The 26,528-nt window shown below is 46.5% G+C and overlaps 1 protein-coding gene across 1 annotated transcript in view; it reads right to left on the bottom strand.

The window, feature by feature from the left end:
• Positions 1-26,528, bottom strand: part of Usp46 (ubiquitin specific peptidase 46) — a 76,161-nt gene that overhangs the window by 26,265 nt on the left and 23,368 nt on the right. The window contains exons 2-4 of the mRNA XM_045161694.1: positions 11,143-11,223; positions 4,594-4,807; positions 1,576-1,805 (exon numbers count right to left, since the gene is read on the bottom strand). Of these exons, the coding sequence (XP_045017629.1) occupies positions 1,576-1,805; positions 4,594-4,807; positions 11,143-11,223 (525 nt within the window). The remainder of the gene's footprint in view (positions 1-1,575; positions 1,806-4,593; positions 4,808-11,142; positions 11,224-26,528) is intronic.

Below are 26,528 nucleotides of genomic sequence, written 5' to 3'. Positions count from 1 at the left end.
AACATACATAGACTCTAGAGCTGGTTGTGGGGCTTATTAAAAAAAAAGAAATACATATACAAATAAATAAGCAAAATTTTAACAGCCCTTCTTGGGCTAAAAGGGGTTCCAAATGGAACATTTAGGAGAGCCTGATTTATTGGTATAGCAGCCCAAATAGACTACACAGGCCTTAGCAGAGTCTGTTAAAAGCTATTCTCTCTTTCCGCAGAAAGATGCGCATTCGGATAGAATGTTACACACACTATCAAGCAACTATGAGATTCCCTAAGAATCCCACAGACTTTCCACACTTTTTAGGTACTTAGAAAAACAATAGATGACATTTATTGAATACTTGTTATGTATCAAGCGGGACTCTGTTTTACAAGTGTGGATGGACCCATGGACTCCTCTCAGCAACATATGATAAGACAGCACCCTTCCTCTGCACTCCTCACCCCCATGTTACAGAGGGGGACAGGGCAGGCAGAGAACAGAAACGACAGACACAGGTCCCACAGCCTTTGAGAGTCAGGACCGGCAGAGAAACTCAGCCAGGTGGGCTCTCCACCAGCAAACTACGAGGCCACTCACAGAGTTCAAGTTCACTTTAAGAAGCAAGGGCTGGAGAGAGATCTCAATGGTTAAAAGGTGCTTGCTTGCAAAGCCTGATGTCCCAGGGTTCAATGCCCCAGTACCCACATAAAGCCAGCTGCATAAAGTAGCACAGCATCTGGAGTTGATTTGCAGTGGCAAGAGGCTCTGGACCACCATGCTTACTCTCATTCTCTCTTTCCCATTCTCCCTCCCTCTCTCCCTCTCAAGCAAATATGTCATTCTCAATCACAATCTAGAAAACTTATCTTCATTTTTTTTAGAGAGAGACAGAGAGAGAGAATTGGCATGTCAAGGCCTCAGCCACTGAGATCAAACTCCAGACACCTGCGCCACCTAGTGGGCATGTGAGACCTTGCGCTTGCCTCACCTTTGTGCATCCAGCCTACATGGGATCTGAAGAATAGAACATGGGTCCTTAGGCTTCGCAGGCAAGCACCTTAACCGCTAAGCCATCTCTGCATCCCCGAGAAGATGTCTTTAAATCCACTAACAAAAGTGCCCACCACAGGGAAGAAAGACACTTCTGAACACAGAAGCTCGCCCAACCCTCAAAATAGCTCTGCGGCTCACCTCACCTATAAGCTGCAAAAACAAGACCCGGTCTTCTGACATCAAGTTCACTCACTACCCATCAGTCGGGAACGGTGTGTTCTAAACCATACCTGAGCTCCTCACAACCAAAATCGTAATGGGTCATAGTCCACTTCAACACTTTTTTGACCTTACATTTGCCTGTGGAGCAAAACAAACTGGCATTTCAGGTGATGTACCCTCATTCTTCTACGGCAGCTAAAACATCCCTCATTCCTCTACCCCAGCCAGGTGAAACGTCATCCCAAAGTTTGTACTTGACTTCATGAGCACCATCAACAGAACTGACTGCCTATAGAAGACAGAATCACTCCGCGCGCGCACACACAAGCACGCACGCGCGCGTGCACACATGCACACACAGGAGAACCCCCGGGCACTTACAGTTTCACAGTTCAAGCATCGGGTTTCATTGGTGAGAGTTCCCTGAAAAATCTCATGGACCCAGGTGAGTTCCGGCTTATTATTCTCCGCAGGTTCGTTCATGTTGCCATTTTTTAACTTCCCGTTTTGTTTTTCCTGTTTCTTCTCTTCCTGCAGGATGTCTGCGATCGTGTTCAGCAAATAATTTAAAAATTCGTGTGCGTCCTGCTGCATGAAGTTATCAAAGAGATCTGGAAGGGAGAAGGCATGCGTTCACACTGGGCTTCTTCAAGAGAGACACACATGTTTAGTTCTCCACGCCATGCCTCAGTTTATATATTGAAAAGGTGAATATGAATGATTCAATATTCTTAGGTAGCTGTGACTGGTAACTTTCTTTTACTTTTATTTGCAAGCAGAGGGAGACAGAGAGAAGAGAGTGAGAGACAGAGAGAAAGAGAATGGGTGCCTCAGGGCCTCTAGCCACTGCAAATGAACTCCAGATGCATATGCCACATTGTTTATCTGGCTTTACATAGGGAACAGGGGAATCGAACTCAGGGTACTGGGTTTTGTAGACAAATGCCTTAAACACTGAGCCATCTCTACAGCTCCTGTAATGGGTAACTTTCAAAAGCATCGTTCCTTTCCATTTTGCCTGCCACACACCAAGAATTAATTTCCTTTGTTTCCTTGCAGTCACGTGTAGTGATCAACATCCTTATTCATCCTATGGAAAAACATCAAGAACTTGACAAGGGTCCTGAAAGAATATCAATTTTTACTATGATATCACCACTGGTGACTAATTAATCATTGGACAATTCTTCCACAGCCACTGGAATCTCTTTCCAAAAGGTATAATTGAACCCAAAACCAGGTTAAGGGAGACAAAAAGCATATGTGGGTAAGTATCTTTCTAACCACGCTCTGAAACCCAGTACAAATACAACAGAAGCCTTCTGTCAGGACAGACAAGGAATGGGGAAGCCTCGTTACTGATCTGCTCACAGCTAGATGGGGGGGGGGGGCTTGACTTCCTTCTCCACTTGAGTCGCTTTTATACAATCACACATAAACTGTAGAAACTTCTAAAGGCAGCAACCAAATTGAACAAGACTTTGTGAAACAAACATCTGGTTAATTGTGACAGGCTAATGGGGTAAGGAAGACTAAGGACAGATACAAGTTGCCATATGAAATAGTCCTGTAGACAGAAAATGTTACCAACTGGAAAATTTCTGGAATGCGCACTTCATTTCTACTGCAATTTTCCTCCAAAACCAAGAAGACAGTGGTGGTGGTGGGGAGGGAGCATCGTGAAACAAGCAGAAAAGTCAGGTGATAGGACATTTTCATCATATAAAGGTATCTATTTGATATTCTGCCATTGTCTTAGGCAAATAGAAAACAGGTTATATTATTACTTATCTTACCACTGTGACAAAAAAAAAAAAAACTGACAGAATCAATAAATAAATAAAATATATTAAAAGGGACTGGAGAGATGGTTAAGGTACTTGTCTGAAAAGCCAAAAGACCCTGGTTCAACTCTCCAGGTCCCATGTAAGCCAGATGCACAAAGTGCTGCGTGCATCTGGAGCACGTTTGCAGTGGCTGAAGGCCTTGGTGCTCCCATTCTCTCTCTCTCTTTCTCAAATAAATGAATAAATAAAATATTAAAAATGCCTGACAGTGCTGGGAATGGTGGCGCACGCCTTTAATCCCAGCACTTGGGAGGCAGAGGTAGGAGGATCGCCATGAGTTCAAGGCCACCCTGAGACTGCATAGTGAATTTCAGGTCAGCCTGGGCTAGAGTGAGACCCTACCTTGAAAAAACAAAACAAACAACAAAAAAAGAAATGCCTGACAGAAACAACTTGAAGGATGAATTTATTTGACTCACAGTTTCAGAGCTTCTAGTCCACAAGTGCTTTGCTCTATATGCTTAGACAGAACATGGTCGCAGAAACTGCTCAGCTCATGGTGTATAGGAAATAGAGAATTAAAAGGAGACTACGAGCTCAGTATAACCTTCAAAGGCATGTCCCCAGTGGCCTATTTCCCTTAGTTAAGCCCCACCTCCTAAAATATCCAAAACCTCCCAAAATAGCAACCCCAGCTGGAGGCCAATCACCCATGCACTGAACATACATGAGCCTGTGGGGGCAACTTCAGTCAAACAGTGGCAGCCCTGAGCCTTGGGTTAGGCAACAGGCACTTACATTAATCATAGTTCATAAGATAGTATTCTATTCAATCGCTGCATTAGCCTACTAAATCGTATGAGCGGCCCTGCAGAAGGTGCCTGGGGCAATTGTTTTTCTTACAATGATTTAACCCAGAGAGAGAGAGACAGAGAAATAAAGAAGAATGAATGAAAGAATGAGAGGGGGAGATGGAGGATAAGAGAAAGGAAGAAGGAGACATGGAATAAGGAAGAGAGGGAGGGGAGGAAAAGAAAAAAGAAGGAAGAATGGACGGGAGAGAGGGAAGGAGGGAGGAAGAAAAAGATCATTCTAAAATGCTGGAGAAATGGCTCAGTGGTTAAAGGTGCTTGCTTGCAAAGCTAGATAGCTCCAGGAAACCACATGCACAAAGATGGCTGTTCTCTCTCACTCTCTCCTTGAAAATATGTAAAATAAATTTTAAAAAAGAAAAAAAATAGGATGTTAAATCTTAATTTTTTAAGTATATTTCCAATCTGGTTCTTATTTTATGTATATTGGGTAGAGAAGAAATGTCTCCTCTTGAAAAATGATGCTTGAAGCCGGGCGTGGTGGCGCACGCCTTTAATCCCAGCACTCGGGAGGCAGAGGTAGGAGGATCACCGTGGAGTTCGAGGCCACCCTGAGACTACAGAGTGAATTCCAGGTGAGCCTGAACTAAAGTGAAATCCTACCTCGAAAAACCAAAAAGATTCAGCTACTCGGCTGAGCATTCTTATTTTCCCCTTATGAACATCAGCTTTTCCATACAAAGAAACCGTCGGTTTCCCTTACGCCACAAGCCTAGCCCCGTGATGTGCACAGCACTCACCGTTCTCCTTTCTCAGCCTCGAGATGAACTTCTTTGGTGGGATGACGCCAACCTTCTTCTTCTGCGTGGCAATGCTGTGGAAAAGGTCTGCCAGGCACGTCAGCAAGTTTTCCTTCTTTTTTTGCTGGGCCTTGTATGCCAACACATTCTCCCGGAACGGCCGGCAGAAATACAATGCCTGAAGCACGGAGTTACAGTAGCATGTGTTTCCAAACTGTCAGGGGACAAGAAGGGTGGTGCAAATCACTGTCTGGGGGACAAGCCACCCCGGGAACAGCCAAGATCCATGAACCTGCCGGTCCCCACTTCCCCGGATCGGAGCCTGGCCTGCCACGTTCATTACAAGACTAGCTAACTGCTCCATGCAGCCGCTCCTGGAAAGGACTAGAAGCACCAAGTCATCCCCCCTTCTCTGGAGATTATCTTTCCGCACCTTCAGTGATGGGCAGTCAACCACAGCCCGGAAACATGAAACGGAAAATTCCAGAAATAAAGACAATTCATACATTTTCAACTGGGAATCAAACTGTGAAGATATGATAGAGTCTCACCCCATTCAGCGCTGTCCTGCCCAAGGCGTGAACCACCCCCCACCCTTGTCTGTGGTTTCCATATTGTATACCGTGCCCGCCCACGACTCAGACATTCTAGGTCTCACACCCAGAGTCAGAGTGCCACATGCTGTTTGCATTCAATGAACCCTTGCAGTACTTTATGATGGGCCCAAACTACAATTAAGAAACAAAATGAGGGCTGGAGAGATGGCTTAGCGGTTAAGGCGCTTGTCTGCCAAGCCAAAGGACCCAGGTTCGAGTCCCTAGAACCCAAGTAAAGCCAGACACATAAGGTGGTGGTTGCGTCTGGAGTTCGTTTGCAGTGGCTGGAGTCCCTGGTGCACCCATTCTCTCTGTATCTGCCTCTTTCTATCTTTCTCTGAAAAATAAACAAATAAAAATATTAAAAACCTGGGCTGGCGTCCACCGCGGGACATTCATGGCGGGAGTGCTGGGGGGTAGGGGTGGGAAAAAAAAACCTGAGCTGGAGAGATGGCTTAGCGGTTAAGTGCTTGCCTATGAAGCCTAAGGACCCTGCTTGAAGGCTCAATTCTCCAGAACCCACGTTAACCAGATGCACAAGGAGGCGCATGCATCTAGAGTTTGTTTGCAGTGGCTGGAGGCCCTGGCGCGCCCATTGTCTCTGTCTGTCTGTCTGTCTTTCTCTCTCTCTCTCTCTCTCTCTCTCTCTCTCTCTCTGTTTCTATCTGCCTCTTTCTCTCTGTGTCTGTCTCTCTCAAATAAATAAAAATGAAGAAAAAAATTTTAAAAACTATTTAAAAAGTAACAACATGAGCTGATAATTTTACAATACATTGTGTTCATTTCTTCCTATTTTATTAGAACATTAGTGATTGGTGACTACTGTTAATCTCTTGCTGTGTCTGATTTATAACGTTATTTTGATTTATCACAGCATAAGCATATGGAAGAAACATAGTCTAGGTAGGGTACTACCCACAATTTCAGGCATCCATTGGGAGGTCCTGTAACATGCCCCCCCCCCACAGGTAAAGGGAGGGCACTGCTCATAATTACGGTGCTTCTTTAAATAAGTCTGTGAAATGACATTAACCGCAATGGCAGGGAAGGAATCCAATGAGACCTTCTGGTGCTCAGAAGGAGCGACAAGGGCTGGGGAGAGAGCTCACTCTGTGAAGGCACCTGCCACATCAGCATGAGAGCCCAGCTAGAAATGCCAGGCAGAGCCACCAGGGCCTCTAATCCCGGCGCCAGGGAAGCAGAGAGAACTGACTGCCTGGGGTTTGCTGGCCAAGCTCAGTCAGTGAGCTCTAGGTTCCGTGGGAGGGACCTTCTCATAAAGAATAAGGTGGAAGCCAGACATGGTGGCACATGCCTTATAATCCCAGCACTCGGGAGACAGAGGGAGGAGGATCACTGTGGGACAGAGGCAGCCTGAGACTACATAGTGAATTCCAGGTCAGACTGGGCTACAGTGAGCTCTACCTCAAAAAACCAAAACACAACCAGCCAGCCAGGCGTGGTGGTGTATGCCTTTAATCCCAGCACTCAGGAGGCAGAGGTAGGAGGATTGCTATGAGTTCGAGGCCACCCTGAGACTCCATAGTGAATTCTAGGAGCCTGGGCTAGAGTGAGAGCCTACCTCGAAAAATGCAAAGAAAGAATAAAAGTGGAGAGCAGTTAGGGAAGACCCCAGCCTCCACATGCATGCACCCTCCCCCACACACACACACACACACCACATACACATGTAAAAAGAAGACAAAAAAAAATCTACATAACATAGAAACTCAGAAAAGCAGCTAGTGTCACGGTGCGGCACATCACAAAGCTCACGACCGAGGCAGGACGATCACCGCGTGTCGGAGGCCAGCTGGGCCACATAGTGAAGCACACACCAGCTGGGGCTATACGGTGAAACCATGACTGTGAAAATAAAAATTCGAATCAAAATTTAGGAAATGAGGGGCCAGAGGTGTGGCCCAGGAGTGGCACGTTTCCCTAGCACATGAGAGGCCTTGGTTTCGATTCTCAGCACGACAAAGAGAAAAGAAAGAAACGGAGGAGCTGCTCATTCGGAGCCTGGTTTTGTTTTTCTCTTTCCAGATCTTGGTGCCCTCACCCTTGGCTCAGACGGCAAAAGCTGTCCCTACTTCCAACAGAGCGGAGGAAAGCCGCGTCTCCTCGAGCCATAATCCCAGCCTCCCACAGCTTAACTCCTAAATGACTCTGCCTCTTGTTTCTTGCAAAGTGGTAATTGTCCCAATACACTATCACCCAAGGCTGGTCTCCTACAATCAGATTAGGGCCCACGCAGTGTAACACTTTATCCCTCTCACTATCATAGATACGGAGATTATGGCTATAAAGGGAAAAGTCATTATCTCACTGGCTTCCAAGTGACTCAAGACCTGCTCTGTGGGAGGACACATTGAGACCTGCACTTTAGGATCATTCCTTCTCAGTACAATGAACTCGAAAAGAAAAGAAAAAAGAAACTAAGGAAACAACAAGATTAACAGCCCAGATTATGAAGCATTGTAAGAGACAGAAACAGAACCTTGACACTGTGTAAGAATAGGTTCGTGGCTGGCGGGGTCTTCCAGGGCATGAGACCACTGCTTGGCGGTACTTCCATGACATCTTTACATTTGTTAAACCAGAACACTTGGGCTGGAGAGATGGCTTAGCGGTGAAGCGCTTGCCTATGAAGCCTAAGGACCCCGGTTCGAGGCTGGATTCCCCAGGACCCACGTTAGCCAGATGCACAAGGGGGCACACGCATCTGGAGTTCATTTGCAGTGGCGGGAAGCCCTGGCGCACCCATTCTCTCTCTCTCTCTCTCTGCCTCTTTCTCTCTCTGTCACTCTCAAATAAATAAATAAAAATGAATAAAAATTTTAAAAAACAGAACACATTCTCATATATTTAAATTTGCATTGACATAAGTATGTAACAGAGTGGCTAGAACCATCATATATTACCATTCAAGAGAACATAAACAAAACGATTAATAAACAGAGCTCTTGGGCTGGAGAGATGGCTTAGTGGTAAAGCGCTTGCCTGTGAAGCCTAAGGACCCCGGTTTGAGGCTTGGTTCCCCAGGTCCCATGTTAGCCAGATGCACAAGGGGGCGCATGCGTCTGGAGTTCGTTTGCAGAGGCTGGAAGCCCTGGCGCGCCCATTCTCTCTCTCTCCCTCTATCTGTCTTTCTCTCTGTGTCTGTCGCTCTCAAATAAATTTTAAAAAAATTAAAAAAATAAACAGAGCTCTTATAATTTTTCCACAAGCCAGGCAATGACCTTAATTCTTTCCTTTTCTCCACAGTCTGCACTTGGATTTTCCTTAGCCAGGGAAGAATTCCCATGGCTTGAATAACTATCTTCAGAAGGCTAAGCAAAGGTCCCTGTATAACAGCTACGAAAAGATAACTGCATTAAAAATTAAAAGTTAGTGCTTTAGGGCTGGAGGGATGGCTTAGCAGTTAAGGTGTTTGCCTGCAAGGCCAAAGGATCCAGGTTCGACTCCCCGGGACCCACATTAGCCAAATGAACAAGGGGGCACATGCATCTGGAGTTCATTTGCAGTAGCAGAGGCCCTGGTGCACCCATTCTCTCTCTCTCTCTCCCTCTCTCTCTCTGTCAAATAAATAAATAAAAATAAAATATTTTTTTAAAAGTCAGTATTTTAACCAACACAATGCCTAATATCACCAGAGCTCTGGGCAGCCTTTTTCCAGACTGTCATCTGCCCTTTAGCACCCCACTTTTGCCCCAGTCATGATTGGTCTGATCTAGTGAAGAACTCCGGGTAAATAAAAGGAGTATTTGACAAGTGTTCACAACATGCCTCCGCCGCGTAGCCGGGTCTCCCACAGGAGCTCTCTTCCTCCTCTAAGAGAAACCGCTCCACGTCCCATTTGACAGACACAGAAAGAGGATCCCAGAAGACAAGTGACCTGCCCGGATCACACAGCTAGTGAACAGCACAGGCAGGTTTCCAGATCAGCTCTGTATTGCATGGAAGCCAGCACTCCTTCCTGGATATCCAGCGCGACATTTACCTGTGGAGAATATTCCCAGATTCCCCAGGTACACCTCACAAAGGCAGTGGGACACCAGCAGAGGTGTTCCAAAAACCTACGTGTTCATGACCCGACACGGATGTCAACTGAAACATCTATTCCAGAGAGCAAGCATGGGATCGCGTGGCTGTCATCCACTTACCAAGGAAGTACAGCCTTCGGTCTAGCCAAGTGCAAGAGAGCTGCTGCTGAGCACAAGGAAACTGAGGCCCAGTAATTCTGAGAGAAACTGGCTCTATTTCTGCCCCTGCTTCAGGTAAGGGCCCTGCCAAGTTTACGTTCTAGTGTCAGCCAGGTACAGATGACTCTTGAGTAACACTTGTAAATGCTGGGTACGCTGGTGCACACCAAAACAAAGACTGCCTGAGAAGTTCACCCACACGAGAAAGAAGCAGACCAAAGCAGATGTGGCCACAAAGGCTAACGGACTTGCCATGAAAGCCATGTGTGCCAAGGGAATCCCACAAAGCATGAGGGAAAGAGAAGGGGCAAGAATTTGAACCAATAACATAGGGATTAAATTCCTTTTGGAATAGGCAACTAAGTGCTTTTAAGAATAGATTTAAATGCCCCTCTCTAACCTTTGTAACTTCTACTAACTACAGCATATGAACAATTACTTAAAAATTAGTCATGAGGGTTGGAGAGATGGCTTAGTGGTTAAGGTGCATGCCTTCAAAGCCTAAGGACCCCGGTTCAAGGCTCAGTTCCCCTGGGCCCATGTTAGCCAGATGCACAAGGGAATGTATGCATCTGGAGTTTGTTTGCAGTGGCTAGAAGTCCTGGTGTGCCCATTCTCTCTCTCTCTTTCTTCCTCTCTCTCTCTCCTTCCCTCTTTCTCTGTCACCCTCAAATAATAAATAAAAATAAACAAAAATTAGTCATGAGGGCTGGAGAGATGGCTTAACAGTTAAGGCGTTTGCCTGCAAAGCCAAAGGATCCCAGTTTGACTCTCCAGGACCCATATAAGCCAGATGCATGAGGGGGCACATGCATCTGGAGTTCGTTTGCAGTTGCTAGATATCCTGGCATGCCCATACTCACTCGCTATGTCTCTGTGTCTCTAAACATAAATAAATAAAAGATGTGCATTACCAAAACTGTAAAAAAGAAAAAAAAATTAGTCATGAGGGGCTGGAGAGATGGCTCAGCAGTTAGGGTGCTTGCCTGCAAAACCAATGGACCCAGGTTCAATTCCCCATGGCCCACATAAAGCCAGATGCACAAGGGGGCATATGTGTCTGACATTCCTTTGTAGTGGCTGGAGGCCCTGGCTTACCCATTCATATTCTCTTTTCCTCCCTCTCTCTCTCTCCCTCTCTCTCTCTCCCCTTAGAAATAAATAAATAAAATATATTTTTTTTAAATTACTCATGATAAAAATGACAACAGGCAGTTGGGAATGTAGTTCAGTTGGTAGACTACTTACTTAACCTGAAAAATGCCCCAGGTTCTAGCCTCAGCACCACATAAACTGGGTGTGGTGGCATATGCCTATAATCCCCATCCTCACCTACATAGAAAGATCAAGGGCCAGCCTGAGCTATATAAAAACCTAACTCCTAAGCTGGGCATGGTGGCACATGCCTTGAGGCAGAAGTAGGAGGATCTCCATGAGTTCAAGGCCAGCCTGAGACTACATAGTAAATTCAAGGTCAACCTCAGGTAGAGTGAGACCCTACCTCCAAAAAAAAAAAAAAAAGCAGCCAAGAACTGGGCATTGTGGCACACGTGACGTGTAATCCAAGTACCCAGGAGGCAGAAACAGGAAGATCATTGAAAGTTCAAGGCCAGTCTGGTCTGCACAGAGACATCCAAACAAATCAGGGCAACACAGCAAAACCCTATCTCAGAAAACACAAAACCCAGACAAACAACCAGAGAGAGTCAAATATCCTACAGTGTTTGATGAAAACAGTAAACACTTACATTGACCAATCCGAAGTAGTGTTCATTGATGGGAAACTGCTCTGGACCAATGTCTTTTTCCAGAGCAGAGGCATTGGTGCCCTAGAAGAGAACATAAAAAAAGTTCAGTGGCATTTAAAATGGACAAGAGGGCTGGAAAGATGGCTTAGTGGTTAAGGCGCTTGCCTAAGGATCCACATTCAATTCTCTGGGTCCCAAATAAGCCAGATGTACATGGTGGCGCACACGTCTGGAGTTGTTTGCAGTGGCTGGAGGCCCTGGTGCACCCATTCTCTCCCTCTCCCTCTCTCTCTGTCTCAAATAAATAGATAGATAATAAGTAAATAAATAAATGATCTTTAAAATGAACAAGAAAGTCAGATGGCACATGAGCAGTGCACTATTAAGCATCTCTCCTCATCGACGTGTTCGGAGATGTTTGCGCTGAAAGCAGTGGTGTCAGGAGTAAACCGGGAGATTCTCATTAGCAATACCACTGCTGTTCTTCTCAACCAAGTACTTCACTGCCTCAGCTCCTGTCTATGTGGTTTCAATCATCTTCCATTAGGAAAGGAGACTGGAGGAAGACAGGCAAATGAGCACAGGGTTGCTAAGAACTTCTGAATAAAACATCACCGTGTAGATAGCCCGGCAGCTTTCAGAAACCACTTGCGTATGGGCTGGAGAGATGGCTTAACAGTTAAGCGCTTGCCTGTGAAGCCTAAGGACCCTGGTTCGAGGCTCCATTTCCCAGGACCCATGTTAGCCAGATGCACAAGTGGGCGCACATGTCTGGAGTTCATTTGCAGTGGCTGGAGGCCCTGGCGTACCCATTCTCTATCTACCTGCCTCTTTCTCTCTCTGTTTGTCACTCTCAAATAAATAAATAAAAATAATAAAATATTTTTTAAAAATTCAAATTAAATTGAATAGTTAAGCCTCCTGACATTCGACAACTCTATTAAGAGTAACACTTCATGGGGTTGTTACTGTGTACCAGGTACTGGTGTTCATTCTCACAACAACCTCAGAACTAAATACTATTACAACCTCTACAGAGAAGGAATGTGAGGGCCAACAGGGTTGAGGAATTTGTCCCAGATACATAGTAAGTGATCAGAGGCTGAATCCAAGAGCCTGTGAACTTAACCAAATGCTATACGGAGCCACTCTATCCATTACAACACTCATGAAGCCCCAATTAGGGTCAGTCACTGGCAACAGATGATCATCCAACCTCCCCTTACCACACCATCCCCACCGTGAGATGATGGTCTTCTGAAACCAGAGGAATCTCACTCTTGTCAGGTCAGTAAGGTTTCTCCCTTCACTGTTCACAGTAAACTGGTTCCATGAACCCCCGTGAAGATGTTTAGCTACTATATATAAAATGGTGTCGGAGGGCTAGAGGGATGGCTTAGCGGTTAGGGCACTTGCCTGCAAAGCCAAAGGACCCAGGTTCAATTCCCCAGGACCCATGTAAGTCAGATGCACAAAGTGGCACATGCATCTGGAGTTTGTTTGCAGTGGCTGGAGGTCCTGGCATGCCCATTCTTTCTCTCTTTCTCTCAAATAAATGAAAATTAAAAATAAATTCAAAAAAACAGTGTAGTGTTTACCCATCATGCACATCTATATGCATAACTAATTATAATATATAACAGAATATAAATGCCACAGAATAAATAGTCATTTCACTGAAATGTTTAGAGAATAACAAAAAAAAAAAAAAAACCTAAATACGCAGTACAGATGCAATGTTAAAGTATTTTTTCTGAATATTTTATCTATTTACTTGAGAGTAAGGGAGAGAGACAGACAGATAGAGAGAATGGGTGCACCAGGGCCTCCACCCACTGCAAATGAGCTTCAGACACATGTTCCACCTTGTGCAGCTGGCTTATATGGGTACCGGGGAATCAAACCTGGGTTCTTAGGTTTCTCAGGCAACTGCTAAGCCATCTCTCCAGCCCTGTTAAAATACTTTTGATCTGCATTTGACTGAACCATGGACACGGAAGTCCTACTGACATGTGAGCAATGGTAGGATCAGAGTCTAGAAGGCTGATAGTGTTTGTGATTAAGCCCCCTCCATGGTCCCCAGCCAGTGCGGCCTTTGGGAGATGGAATCTTGCTGGAGGAGGCGGGTTGCGGGGGGTGGGTGAGGTGATCAGAACCGGCCCACTGTATGTTCAGAGCCAGCTTGCTGATGCTGTTTCTCTCTCCGCTGTGGATACGTGAAGCTGTGAGCTGGCTGCCAAGTGTTTCTGTCATGATAAAGCTTCTCCTCAAAGCTGTAAGCCTTCATGACATAAATCCTGTCCTCCCATAAGCTACTTCTGGCCGGATGTTTTGCCCCAGCAACAAGAACATATCTGCTACCAAAATCTGTAAGAAGGTTCTTCCACCATTCTGTAGCCTTCAAACATTCTCACACCATGAGAATAGCTAGGCGTGGTGGCGCACACCTTTAATCCCAGTGCTTGGGAGGCTGAGATAGGAAGATCATCATGAGTTCAAGGCCAGCCTGAGACTACAGAATGAATTCCAGGTCAGCCTGGACTAGAAAGAGAGACCCTACCTCAAAGAAAAAAAATAAAGTTTGAAGAGATGGCTTAGGACCCAGGTTCAACTCCCCAGAACCCATGTAAGCCAGATACACATGGTGGCACATGCGTCTGAAGTTCTTTTGCAGTAGCTAGAGGCCCTGGTACACTAATTCTTTCCCTCTGTCTCTCTCTCTTCCAATAAATAAATAAATAAAAATATTTTTAAAGAAGAGGACTAGAGAGATGGCTTAGTGGTTAAAGTGCTTACCTGCAAAGCCTAAGGACCCATGTTCAACTCTCCAGGTCCCACCCAAGCCAGACACACAAGGTTACGCAAGTGCACAAGGTCACACATGCACACTAGGTGGCGCACGCATCTGGAGTTTGACTTCAGTGGCTGGAGGCCCTGGTGCACCAATTCTCTCTACCTCCTCTCTCATAAAAAATTACAGGAAGGAAGGAAGAAAGGGAGGGAGGGAAGAAGGAAAAGAAGAAAGAAAAAGACAGACAGACAGAAACAAAGAAAGAATGAAAGAAACAAAGAAAGAAAGGAAGAAAGGAAGGAAGGAAGGAAGGAAGGAAGGAAGGAAGGAAGGAAGGAAGGAAGGAAAGAAGGAAGGAAGGAAGAGAGAGAGAGAGAGAGAAAGAAAGAAGAGAAGAGAAGGAGGGGAGGGGAAGGGAGGGGAGGGGCAAAACACACAGGACAGGACAGGACAGGACAGGACAGGACAGGACAGGACAGGACAGGACAGGACAGGACAGGACAGGACAGGACAGGAAAGGAAAGGAAAGGAAAGGAAAGGAAAGGAAAGGAAAGGAAAGGAAAGGAAAGGAAAGGAAAGGAAAGGAAAGGAAAGGAAAGGAAAGGAAAGGAAAGGAAAGGAAAGGAAAGGAAAGGAAAGGAAAAGAGTGCAACTTCTGTGCACTCATATGATTAAGGATCCCTACCCACGGGAAGAAATGACCACGCAGCAGGCTGAGCTCCAGGGAAAATGTCCTCATCATCATCGAACAAGCAGTAAGTACCAAATAGCTCAAGTCCACGTTCGTGCAATCACAGCAGCACAGGAGAGCACACGGCGACCACATCTCACCCCATCATTTGTCTCCCCTCGTTTGCTAGGTCCTTCATAGCGCCCACCTTTCCAAGCCCTTATGCCCATCACCTGAGACAGGGCTCGATGTTCCTGTCGGTGTGTCAGTATCTTCACATCACTGCCGGTAGGTGAGGGGTCACTGCCTTGACGACAATGTGACCCAATGTGCAAAGCTAAACTTCCGAGCCAGGACTGGTGGCACATGCCTTTCATCCCAGCACTTGGGAGGCAGAGGTAGGAGGATCGTCGTGAGTTCAAGGCCACCCTGAGATTACATAGTGAATTCCAGGTCAGCCTGGGCTAGAGTGAGACCCTACATCAAAAAACAAACAAAAAAACTAAAAAAAAAATTTTTTTTAAAGGTGGTGATAGCAACAGTTTTAATATGGCTTGTGTTCCACACAAAAGCCAATGTGTTAGGGGCTTGGGTTCCCAGCTGGGAATGCTATTTTTTGGAAGTTCTGGGAACTTTGGAAGGACAGAACCTAAGTGGTCACCAAGGAGCATGTCTTTCTGAACTACATCTTAAACTGGTGCCCTACCTGTCTCCCCTTTCCTCTGCTTTCTGGCAGCCACGATGTGAACTGCTTGACCACAGCCTCCCCAACACGACAGAGAGATATCCCCCAAACTGTGAGCCAAGATAACTAATTCCTCCGGGTAGCAGTTAATTTCTCAGTGCTGAGACAATGCACCCAGCCAGAAGCAGCTTTAGGAAGGAAAAGGTTTGTCTTCACCTTCCAGTTTTGAGGAGAAGTCCACCGCGGTGGTGAAGGGACAGCCGGAGCAGGGAGCGAGCGTCACATCATCACGTCGGCAGGGAGGAAGAAGAGAGCAACGAGGGCCCACCTAGCTTTCTCCTTTCTCAGTTCGCTATCACCAGCCCGTGGACCGGCCCCACCCACCGTTCGGGTAGCTCTTCCTGCTTCAATTAATCTGATCGAGAAAAATCCCTCACAGATGTGCCCGGAGATTTGTTTCCACAGTAACTCTAAATCCCATCAAGTTGACAAGCAGAGATTAACCATCACACTCCCTTTAAGTTGTTCTTGGGTCTCTTGGTCACAGCCATGCAAAAGTAACCAATTTCCAGTCTCTAAATTAGCTTAAAGTCTGTGGGACAGGAACTCCCTGTACGGTGCCCACCCCCTCCCTTGTAAATGATGGAGATGGGTCTACGATCCAAGGATCTCTCCTCCTAACCCAATCCAGCTCAAGAAAATCTCAGCATCCGCCGGCATCTCCCACATCTTCCACACTCTGTCCTATGTCTCCCCGCAGCTGCCCCCCACCCCATTCTTCTCCTTCAGAGCTTCACTTCTTTGAACAACTGTCTTCCTGAAACACTCATGACTCAGATGATTTCTAAGATCCCTGAGGCAAGTGGAAGTGGGGGATAAAGCTGTCTGGTGGAGGCAGGGTGGTGGGGAAGGACTCTCTGTTTATAAATTTTTTTACACTGACAGTCATGGATCACATAACCACAAGAACATATACTGAGAAATGTGTCACAGAGCAATTCTGTCCTTAGGTCCATCACAAAAAAAGTAGCTACACCGACTTACATAGTACAGCCTACCACATACATAGGCAACATGGTGTCTGTGTACACACATATATGTATGGAAGCTGCCTGTTGCTTGTTGGGGCATGATGAAGAAAATAGGAGATTAGGTCAAGTGCAAGAAAAAATGATGTGATCGAGAAGACGGGCAAGCATGAGCGGTAGGAGGCTCCTCTGGTCAACCGCTGCACAGTTTTACAGGAAACTCCAAAAGACCCAAACGCACAGTCAAGCCATGATACACAACCCAGCAACACGTAATGACGTTTACTGTCATTATCAAGTAGCGTGTGCCGTGCATAACCGCGTGTGCCATGTACTTTCCGTACAACTGACAGTTGGTTTCCACTGGCATCGGCATAAATGCATGAATATATCATATTATAACAACTATGGCATCACAAGGGGGTAAGAAGTTTCCAGCTCCTGGGCTGGAGAGATGACTTAGTGGTTAAGGTGCTTGATGGGTTCAGTTTCCCAGGACCCATGTAAGAGCCAGATACACACGGTAGCACATGCATCTAGAGTTCATCTGCAGTGGCTGGGGAGGCCCCGGTGTGCCCATTCTCTCTCTTTCCCTCCCTCTCAAATAAATAAAGTACTAAAAGGGTGTGGTGGCGCACGCCTTTAATCCCAGCACCCGGGAGGCAGAGGTAGGAGGATTGCCATGAGTTTGAGGCTACTCTGAGACTACATAGTTGATTCCGGGTCGGCCTGGACTAGAGGGAGCCCCTACCTCGAAAAACAAATAATAATAATATTAACACTAATAATAAAAAGTTTTCAGGGCTGGAGAGATGGCTTAGCGGTTAAGTGCTTGCCTGTGAAGCCTAAGGACCCCGGTTCGAGGCTCGGTTCCCCAGGTCCCACGTTAGCCAGATGCACAAGGGGGCGCACGCATCTGGAGTTCGTTTGCAGAGGCTGGAAGCCCTGGCACGCCCATTCTCTCTCTCTCCCTCTATCTGTCTTTCTCTCTGTGTCTGTCGCTCTCAAATAAATAAATAAAAAATTTAAAAAAAAAAAAGTTTTCAATTCCATTATGACCTTATGTGATCCACCACTGATACAAACTTCAGTGGCATAAGACTGTGTGCCCATATAGAGAGAATAATGGTCCCCCAAGACATCCTTCATTCCCCAAAACTAGTGAACATATCGCTCCCTGTGGACAAAGGGAAGTTGAGATGGTATAAACTCATGAATCTGCTGGCTTGCGGTACAGAGCTGGCCCTGAAACATTCAGAGGGCCCAGGATGCTCACCACTGGCCTTTGAAGTGGGAGGCAGGAGAAGGACGGAGCAAAGTGGTGTCGGGTGAGGACTCAGCTGACCTTCAGGAGCTTTGGAGATGGAGGAAGAGACAGAGCCGAGGCTCTCAGACCAGTCCTTGGAACACCTAGGCAAGCCTGGGAAACAGACTCCCCACCAGAGCTTCTGGAAAAAGCCTATCCTGCAAGCCTTCACGGAGCCCAGTAAGACCTGCTTTTTAGTTTAATATGGCAAATATGGATGGTTTCAGCCCCTTGAGATACTGTGGCCAGCTACAGCAGCAAATGAATATGGCATGTTTATGGTTTTATCTGAGAGTGATAAGACTTTTCCTGGCTTTCTCAACGCCACATCCTCCACTGCAAAGATTTCGGGTTGGGCATTTGATGGGGGATGGACACTTTCATCACTGGTATAGTCCAAGCTTCTGCAAGAAGACCCTTACCCATGTTCCTGTAAACAACACTAACGAAACTCCTTGGGTCACAAAAATAAATAGATAACTAAGTAAAGGCATGAAAGTAGAAGGGAGGCTAGCTGGGAAGAGGAAGAGGACTAGAGGGAGTGGCATGAGGACAAAAGAATATAACAAGGATGTGTGACTATGATCCAAATATATTATGCGCAATGCACTATGAAAACGTCATAATGAAACTCATCGTTATATATCATCAATACAAACATTAAAAAAAAGGATACAGGGTGAAGGATGTAGCTCAGAGGTAAAGTACTTGCCTGGCATCTGCAATCACCCTGGATTCCATCCCTAGCATTGCATCGGAAGGAAGGAAGAAAGGAAGGGAGGGAAAGAGGAGGGAAGGAAGGAAGCTGGTCATGGTGGCACCTGCCTTTAATCCCAGCACTCAGGAGGCTGAGATAGGAGGAGGATCGCTGTGAGTTTGAAGCCAGACTGAGACTACATAGTGAATTCCATGTCAGCCTGGGCTAGAGTGGGCCTCAAAAACCCAAAAAGAAAGAAAAATAGCCGGGTGTGGTGGTGCACGTCTTTAATCCCAGCGCTCGGAAAGCAGAGGTAGGAGTATCACCATGAGTCTGAGGTCAGCCTAAGCTAGAGTGAGACACTACCTCAAAAATAAAAAGAAAGAAGAAAGGAAGGAAGGAAGGAAGGAAGGAAGGAAGGAAGGAAGGAAGGAAGGTAGATAAAACAAAAAAAAAAGCAATCCTCTGGATTATACCCCCAACTCATCCCTTATGAACACCAACCATTTCAAAACTCCAGCAGGGCATTTCTAAACAGCTAGTGTTTTCCAGGGGTGGCCTAGAGCCTTTCCCCGCCCCCCCCCCATGCCTCTCTCTTCGGAGTTCAGGCAGTAACCACCACACAGCTTCTGTTGGCAGCTGCACACTAACCATTTTCTCATGCTAACTGCATCCTGCGAACTTCATTTCTGAGCTCCACACTGCGCTGTGTACACAGACATTCCCACTTGGAGTCCACGGGACCTCCACGTCCATCTATCCAAGCTTAATTTCTGCCCCCTCTGGCGCGTTCCCACTTAGTAAATGGCGCTACCCTCCTCAGGGCCCATGGCAGAGCCTCAGGGTCGTGGCCCACATTCCCTGACACACTGTACCCTCATCCATCACCATGCTCTATTGATTCGCCCCCTCTTCCATCTCTCCACACCACTCACTCTTCTTACTCTGCCACTGCCAGACAGGCCACGCTGCAGGACCTCTGAACCCCACCAGCTCCTACATAGCCTCCATCACCCACCTCAGACACTCTTCACCCCAACGCCAAAACTTGAGCAAAAGCGTTCCTGTGTGTGCCCGTGTACGCAGGAGGATGTGGAGGCACCAGTCAGCACTGAGAGTCTTCCTCGGTTCCTATCCATCATAGTGTTTCCTCAATTCCTGTCCATCTTGCTTTTTTTCTTAACTGTTTTTATATTTTATTTGTTTGAGAGAACAAGAGAGAGAGAATGGGCGCGCCAGGGCCTCCAGCCACTATAAACGAACACCAGGCGCATGTGCCGCCGTGTGCATTTGGCTTACGTGGGTCCTAGGGAATCAAAGCTGGGTCCTTTGGCTTTGTAGGCAAGTGTCTTAACTGCTAAGCCATTTCTCCAACCCATTTGCTTTTTAAAAATGTTTTATTTATTTATTTGCAAGCAGAGAGATACAGAGAGAAAGTGCGTGTATTGGCACACCAGGGCCTCCAGCCCCTGCAAATGAACTCCAGATGCGTGCGCCAACTTTGTGAACCTGGCTTCACATGGGTACTGGAGAAATCAAACCAAGTTCATTAGGCTTTGATGGCAAGCACCTTAACCACTGAGCTACCTCTCCAGACCCCTATCTTGCTTTTTGAGACCAAACCTAGAGATCACCCATCCAGCTGTGCTATCTAGCCTGCAACTATTAGGGGGTCCTGGTCTCCACCCCCTGCCTCCAGTGCTGGCATCATCACACTTGTCACTTACATAGGTATTGGGGATCCAAACCCAAATCCTCACGCCTGCACAGCGAATACTCAACCCCCTGAGCCATCTCCCCAGCCCTGGTGTTTTCATAAAACACAAATCTAAGGCGGGCATGGTGGAGCATGCCTTTAATCCCAGCACTCAGGAGGCAGAGGTAGGAGGATCGAGGACACCCTGAGACTACATAGTAAATTCCAGGTCAGCCTGGGCTACAGGAAGACCCTACCTTGAAAATAAAAAATAAAAATAAAAAATAAATCTATTTGGAATCCCTCAGTCACTTACACTGCTGACACCAAGCTCACTCCGGCACACTCTGCCTTGCCCAAGGTCACCAGCGACCTCCAGTTCCTTGCCGTTCTCTGAGTGATCTTCCCAGGTCTACACCCTACTCTCCAGCCTTGTTTAAAGACCAGCTCCTCAAGGAATGCTTCATGGAGCACACCCCTCTAGTCAGTCAGTACTGTGGCCAGAAGAGTGATACCTCTCCCCAGACATCCACCTCCTATCCCTGGAACCTATCCTAATGTCACCTTACATGGCAAAAGGGACTTTTCGGGTATGACTAAATGAGTAATCTTGACATGGGAAGGTTTTCCTACATGCTCTTGGGTGGAGTCAGGTGGATTCCCCAGTGTACCCAAGGGAGGGAGACAGGAGGGTCAGAGTGAGCAAGAGAGAGACTGAAGGTGCTAAGAACTGGCCCAGGAGCAGAAGGTCTAAGAACTAAGAAACACACATGGCCCGCAAAAATCCCAGGGATGGGGATGGGCCGCAGATCGGCCCTAGAACCTTAGGAGAACCTAGAGTCAGTTACATCTTCACTTCACAGCTTCTGAACTCCTGAACAGATAATGAGGCCACGTCTTTTTTTTAAATACCTTATTTTTATTTATTTACTTGAGAGAAGGAAAAAGGCAGAGAGAGAGAGAGAGAAACAATGGGTGCGACAGAGCTTCCAGCCACTGCAAACAGACTCCAGGTGTATGCACCCCTTTGTGCATCTGGCTTACTTGGGTACTGGGAAATCGAACTGAGGTCCTTTGGCTTTGCAGGCAAGCACCTTAACAGCTAAACCATCTCTCCAGCCCAGAGGCTGCATCTTTTTAAGCCATTAAGCTTATGGCAATGTTTTGATGGCGGGGGGGGGGGGGGGGGGGGAACCTAGTACACTTCCTCAGTCACCTCTTCTACTTACAGCATCCTGGGCATCTCACTTACACATGCCTATTAACATGTCGTAAACCCTGACTGAAATACATGCTTTGTGGGAGCAAAGACCATCTGACCTTCCCAATACTGTGTTCTCAGTGGTGGGCACAAAGTAGGCCCACAGTGCCTGCAGGCTAATGGATGGCCTGATGGAGATGCACAAACAGGGGAAGCTAGGACTGCCCAAGTAACTACCGTGCGCGCGATCATTTGGGCACAGATGTATATATTCCCCCTACACGCTGTTCACCGAGGCATTGGTGGTACCCACCACCACCTCCTCCCCATTCTCCCATCTCTTTTATAGACGCACAGGAATTGGTTTCCATGGATACAGAATGTCACAGATATCGACATTTGGAACTAAACTCTTGCTTCACTTGCTAGCATTTTCCTTTGGCAATGTGAATCTTTGTGCACCTTTCACAGATTTGGGAGTCAAACGCATCAAGTGTCAATATGTATGTGGCAGAGTGACGTAGATATCATAGAGGAATGCCTCCCAACATGACGATGGGAGCAACGATGAGCTAACCAGGCAGTATCGATACAGCATCTAAGTGGCCACGCCCTTCAACCCTGTGGTTCCACTTCGTTAGACATGTGTAGGAGATATCAAAGCCATAACAGAGACCCAAATAATGCATGCGCTGCTCCAGCAGGATGGAGATGTGTCTCTTTCGCGTAAATGCGGATGAGGATGGAGCACATCCCTGACTCTGCAGGGCTGGGGACACGGGGTCTTCTTAGCTTGTTGCTGCTGAGCTTTGGAACCAAGAGGACTTGACTCCAGCTCCTGTCACCAAATGACCTTTGCCAGGGGAACGGCGAAAACCACAGAGGACTGCTCCTTCCCCTTGCGAAGGAGGCTGCTAACAGCGACGCCTGTTGAGTTAGTCTTTATCCTTCCCAGCCAGACTCTCCCGGCCATCAGAGCTGCAAGGGAGCCTGGCAAAGAAGGCCTTTGCTAAGCACTCGTGACCAGCTGTACTTTCTTATGGATAGTGAGGGAACAGCTAGTAGTTAAGGTCTCAAATGCCCCTTGCAAACAAGGTTTGTAACAGAAAAAAAAAAAAAAAAACTGAAGTAAATTATGGAGGTTAAATAATTATGGAACTCTATATAATAGAACCCTATGGAGTTTTTTTGTTTGTTTTGTTTTTGTTTTTGATTTTTTGTTTGTTTGTTTGTTTTTGGTTTTTCAAGGTAGGGTCTCACTCTAGCCCAGGCTGATCTGGAATCCACTGTGTCGTCTCAGGGTGGCCTCGAACTCACGGCGATGCTCCTACCTTTGCCTCCCGAGTGCTGGGATTAAAGGCGTGCACTACTACGACCAACCCTATATATTTCTTTATTTATTTGAGAGAGAGAATGGGTGTGCAAGGGCCTCTAGCCACTATAAACGAACTCCAGATGCATGTGCCACCATGCGCGTTTGGCTTACGTAGGTACTGGAGAATCAAACTTGGGTCCTTAGGCTTCGCGGGAAAGTGCCCTAAGCGCTGAACCATCCCTCCGGCCCTTGTGTATTTTTCATGTGTACAGAGCTTGGAAACAAAGCCAGGACCTCACACACGTAAGGCAAGCACTGAACCAACCGAGCTGTACCCCAGGCCCTGTATATAGGTATTTTTAAAATGTATGTTTAATTCATTTGCAAGCAGAGACAGAGAGGCAGAGAGAGAGAATGGGCACGCCAGGATCTCTTGCCTCTGCGAATGAACTCCAGATGCATGTGTCACTTTGTGCATCCAGTTTATATGGGTACTGGGGAATCGACCCTGTGAAAGCAAGATTTACAAGCAAATACTTTTAACGGTTAAGTCATCTCCCCAGCCCTTCTATAAGTATATGTATATTTTAAAGTAAAGTTGCTCTCTAGGTACTGCTATGTAAATTCATCCAAGAGACAGTGATAAGTAAAACACAGTACAGTAACAATGTGGATGAGGCAATCTTGGAGATGTCATTCATCCCATGCACATACAACCCTCCCTGCTTTGTACCCGCTGGGTGCCCCATACTCTTCCATATCTGAGGAACAGAGGATGAGCAAAGACAACGAGGCCATTATTCAACACCTACATTTTAACAAAAAGGCCTGAAAGAACACAAGAAATTATCCGCTTTTTTTTTTTTTCATTTGTTTTATTTTGCACGTGTGGTTTTCTTTAAACAGGCCCTCACTAGGTTGCCGAGGCTAAACTCCAACAGCTAAGCTCAGTGACGTTCCTGCTCAGACTCACAAACAGCTTGGGGCCACAGGTGCACACCCCTGCGCCAGTGGACCCTGGAGAAATCATTGGCGACAATCGCCATTGTCAGACAGTGACACTGAAAGATGAGACGGTCACAAAAGGGTTTTTATTTATTTATTTGTTTATTTATTTATTTGTTTGTTTATTTATTTGCAAGCAGAGAGAGAATGAGCATGCCAGGGCCTCCAGCCACTGCAATCAAACTTCACCTGTGTGCACCACTTTCTGCATCTGGCTTTACATGGATACTGGGGAACTGAACCCCAGTCGTTAGATTTTGTAGGCCAAGCAGCTTAATCGCTGGGCCATCTCTCCAACCCAAGGGGTTTTCTTTTTCATCTTTTCAACTGTTTGAACTTTCACCATGAGCATCTTTGCATTAAAATTTAATGTTTAATAAAAATTTAGAAAGCTGAGGACGAGTGACCTTAGGCCCACAAACACATCCGCCTGCCTTCTTTTTCGCACCAGCATTTACTGGCCTTTGATTTCCATCACTTCAGCTCTCTCTGGGGCTCAGAGGTCAGATCGGTGACAGCCACCAACCTAAGCCACAGGGGTGCACAGAGAAGGGAGCAAAACCGCGCAGGTTACTGGTGCTAAGTAAACGGGGAAGTGGATCGCCAACCCAAAACTGCAGCTGTTGCCAGCGCCCAGCATAATGACATCAAAGGCAATTGGAGGCACAGAAAAATAATGGTTTTATGACCAGATGCTAACAAAGAAACTATGTGCGGGAGGGAGGTGGGAAATCACAGGGTCTGGAGGAAAAAAAAAAAAAACAGCACTTATTTCTGACAGTGAAAGAGAGTGGTAACCTTTGAAAAGCAATACAGTGAAATTTATTAAAAATAGAATCTGATGGGCTGGAGAGATAGCTTAGCACTTAAGGCACTTGCCTGCAGAGCCAAAGGATGTAGGTTCAATTCCCCAGTACCCACATAAGCCAGACACACAAGGTGGCACATGCATCTAGAAGCAGCTAGAAGCCCTGGTGCACCCATTCTCTCTCAAATAAATATTTTAAAAATTTTTTAAAGGGCTGGAGAGATGGCTTAGTGGTTAAGCACTTGCCTGTGAAGCCTAAGGACCTCGGTTCAAGGCTCGATTCCCCAGGACCCACGTTAGCCAGATGCACAAGGGGGCGCATGCATCTGGAGTTCATTTGCAGTAGCTGGAGGCCCTGGTGCACCCATTCTCTTTCTCTCCCTCTCTCTATCTAATCTATCTATCTATTTCTCTGTCTGTCACTCTCAAATAAATAATAAGCAAAAAAAAAAAAAAAAATTAAGACCAGGGAGAACATTGACCAATATGAATAAGCCTAAAACCAAAACACAGGGGTTAGGAAGGGTCCTTAGAAATCAGCTGGACCATGTTGCAGATGGAAAGACCAGTGCCCACGGAAATAAATGTACTTGTGCCACACCTCCCAAGACAGACATGCTGCCTCTCTTTCCAAACTGCACAAAGTAGAATGGGGACATGAGGAAAGCCAAAGATGACATGTTAAGAATTATATCTGCTGGGCGTGGTGGCACACACCTTTCATCCCAGCACTCGGGAAGCAGAGGTAGGTGGATCGCTGTGAGATCGAGGCCACCCTGAGACTACAGAGTGAATTCTAGGTCAGCCTGAGCTAGAGTGAGACCTCGAAAAACAAACAAACAAACAAAAAGAATTATGTCTAACTACAGAGAAGTCATTTGTGATAAGGCAGGAATTAAAAGAAGACAGGAGTGCTGAGGGATGCTGGGAAAACCACATCCTTCCGCTTATGTTTCAAAAATTCCTATGCCAATGACATTTTTAAAGCACAATGGCTATCAAAGGCTAATTTTTTCTTTTTTTAATTTTTTTTGTTTATTTATTTGAGAGCAACAGGCAGAGAAAGAAAGAAGCAGATAGAGAGAGAGAGAATGGGTGCGCCAGGGCCTCCAGCCACTGCAAACAAAATCCAGACGCGTGCGCCCCCTTGTGCATCTGGCTAACGTGGGACCTGGGGAACCGAGCCTCGAACCGGGGTCCTTAGGCTTCACAGGCAAGTGCTTAACTGCTAAGCCATCTCTCCAGCCCTCAAAGGCTAATTTTTAAAAGAACTAGATTCCTAGGCTTCTGGAGACAAAGGTCACTCCACAGCCCAGAGTAGATGCAGCCCCAGATCATGGGATGAGTCAGGAGGCATCTGAGGAAGAATTAGGACCACAGATGGTGCCTATGCAATCATTGTAACAAGAAGTGACTGATAGATAAGAACGTTGTTACTCCTCAAGAACTTTATCCACATTTTACTTATTTGAATCCTCACAGAACTCCTGTGAGAGGACTATCATACCGTCCCTATTCTTTTGAACTTTTGTTGCCATACCATACAATATACCATGATCATAATCCTCTCTATCACCCTCCCTTGTTCCCCTTCTGGAATCCCCCCACCAATGAACCCCTTCTTTCCAACCGGCCTCTCTTCTACGTGGATGTCATCATTTTTTTTTCCCCTATGATGCAGGTCTTGTATCTCCAGATGTGTGTGCCCCCTTGTACATCTGGCTTACGTGGGTCTTGGGGAGTCGAACCTGGGTCCGTTGGCTTTGCAGGCAAGCGCCTTAACTGCTAAGCCATTTCTCCAGCCCCCTACTATTTTAAAGGTAGATAACTGGGTCCTACTACACAGCTACTAAGTTAAGAAACTGTGTCTGAACTCACAGTTGCATCAGAGAGTGCCCAGGATCACTCCACAAAATGGGCCCTCAAGGAGGTGCCGTTTCCTTGTAACCATGGGACTGTGGGAGTTGAAGGGGTGACAGTGTTGCGCAGGACCACGTCCACCTCGGAGCCATTCCCTGCTACAGAGGAACATACACGTTCTCTTCTATATAATCTACACACCACCACAGCTTGTTCACAAGAAATAAAAAACTATTCCTAAACTGGGCATGGTGGCGCACGCCTTTAATCTCAGCACTCGGGGGGCTGGAGAGATGGCTTAGCGGTTAAGCGCTTGCCTGTGAA

The sequence above is a fragment of the Jaculus jaculus genome, chromosome 11, assembly GCF_020740685.1.
Source record: "Jaculus jaculus isolate mJacJac1 chromosome 11, mJacJac1.mat.Y.cur, whole genome shotgun sequence".
Taxonomy (NCBI): Eukaryota; Metazoa; Chordata; class Mammalia; order Rodentia; family Dipodidae; genus Jaculus; species Jaculus jaculus.
Note: the sequence above shows the minus strand (reverse complement) of the source record. Positions and strands in the feature narration are given on the sequence as shown.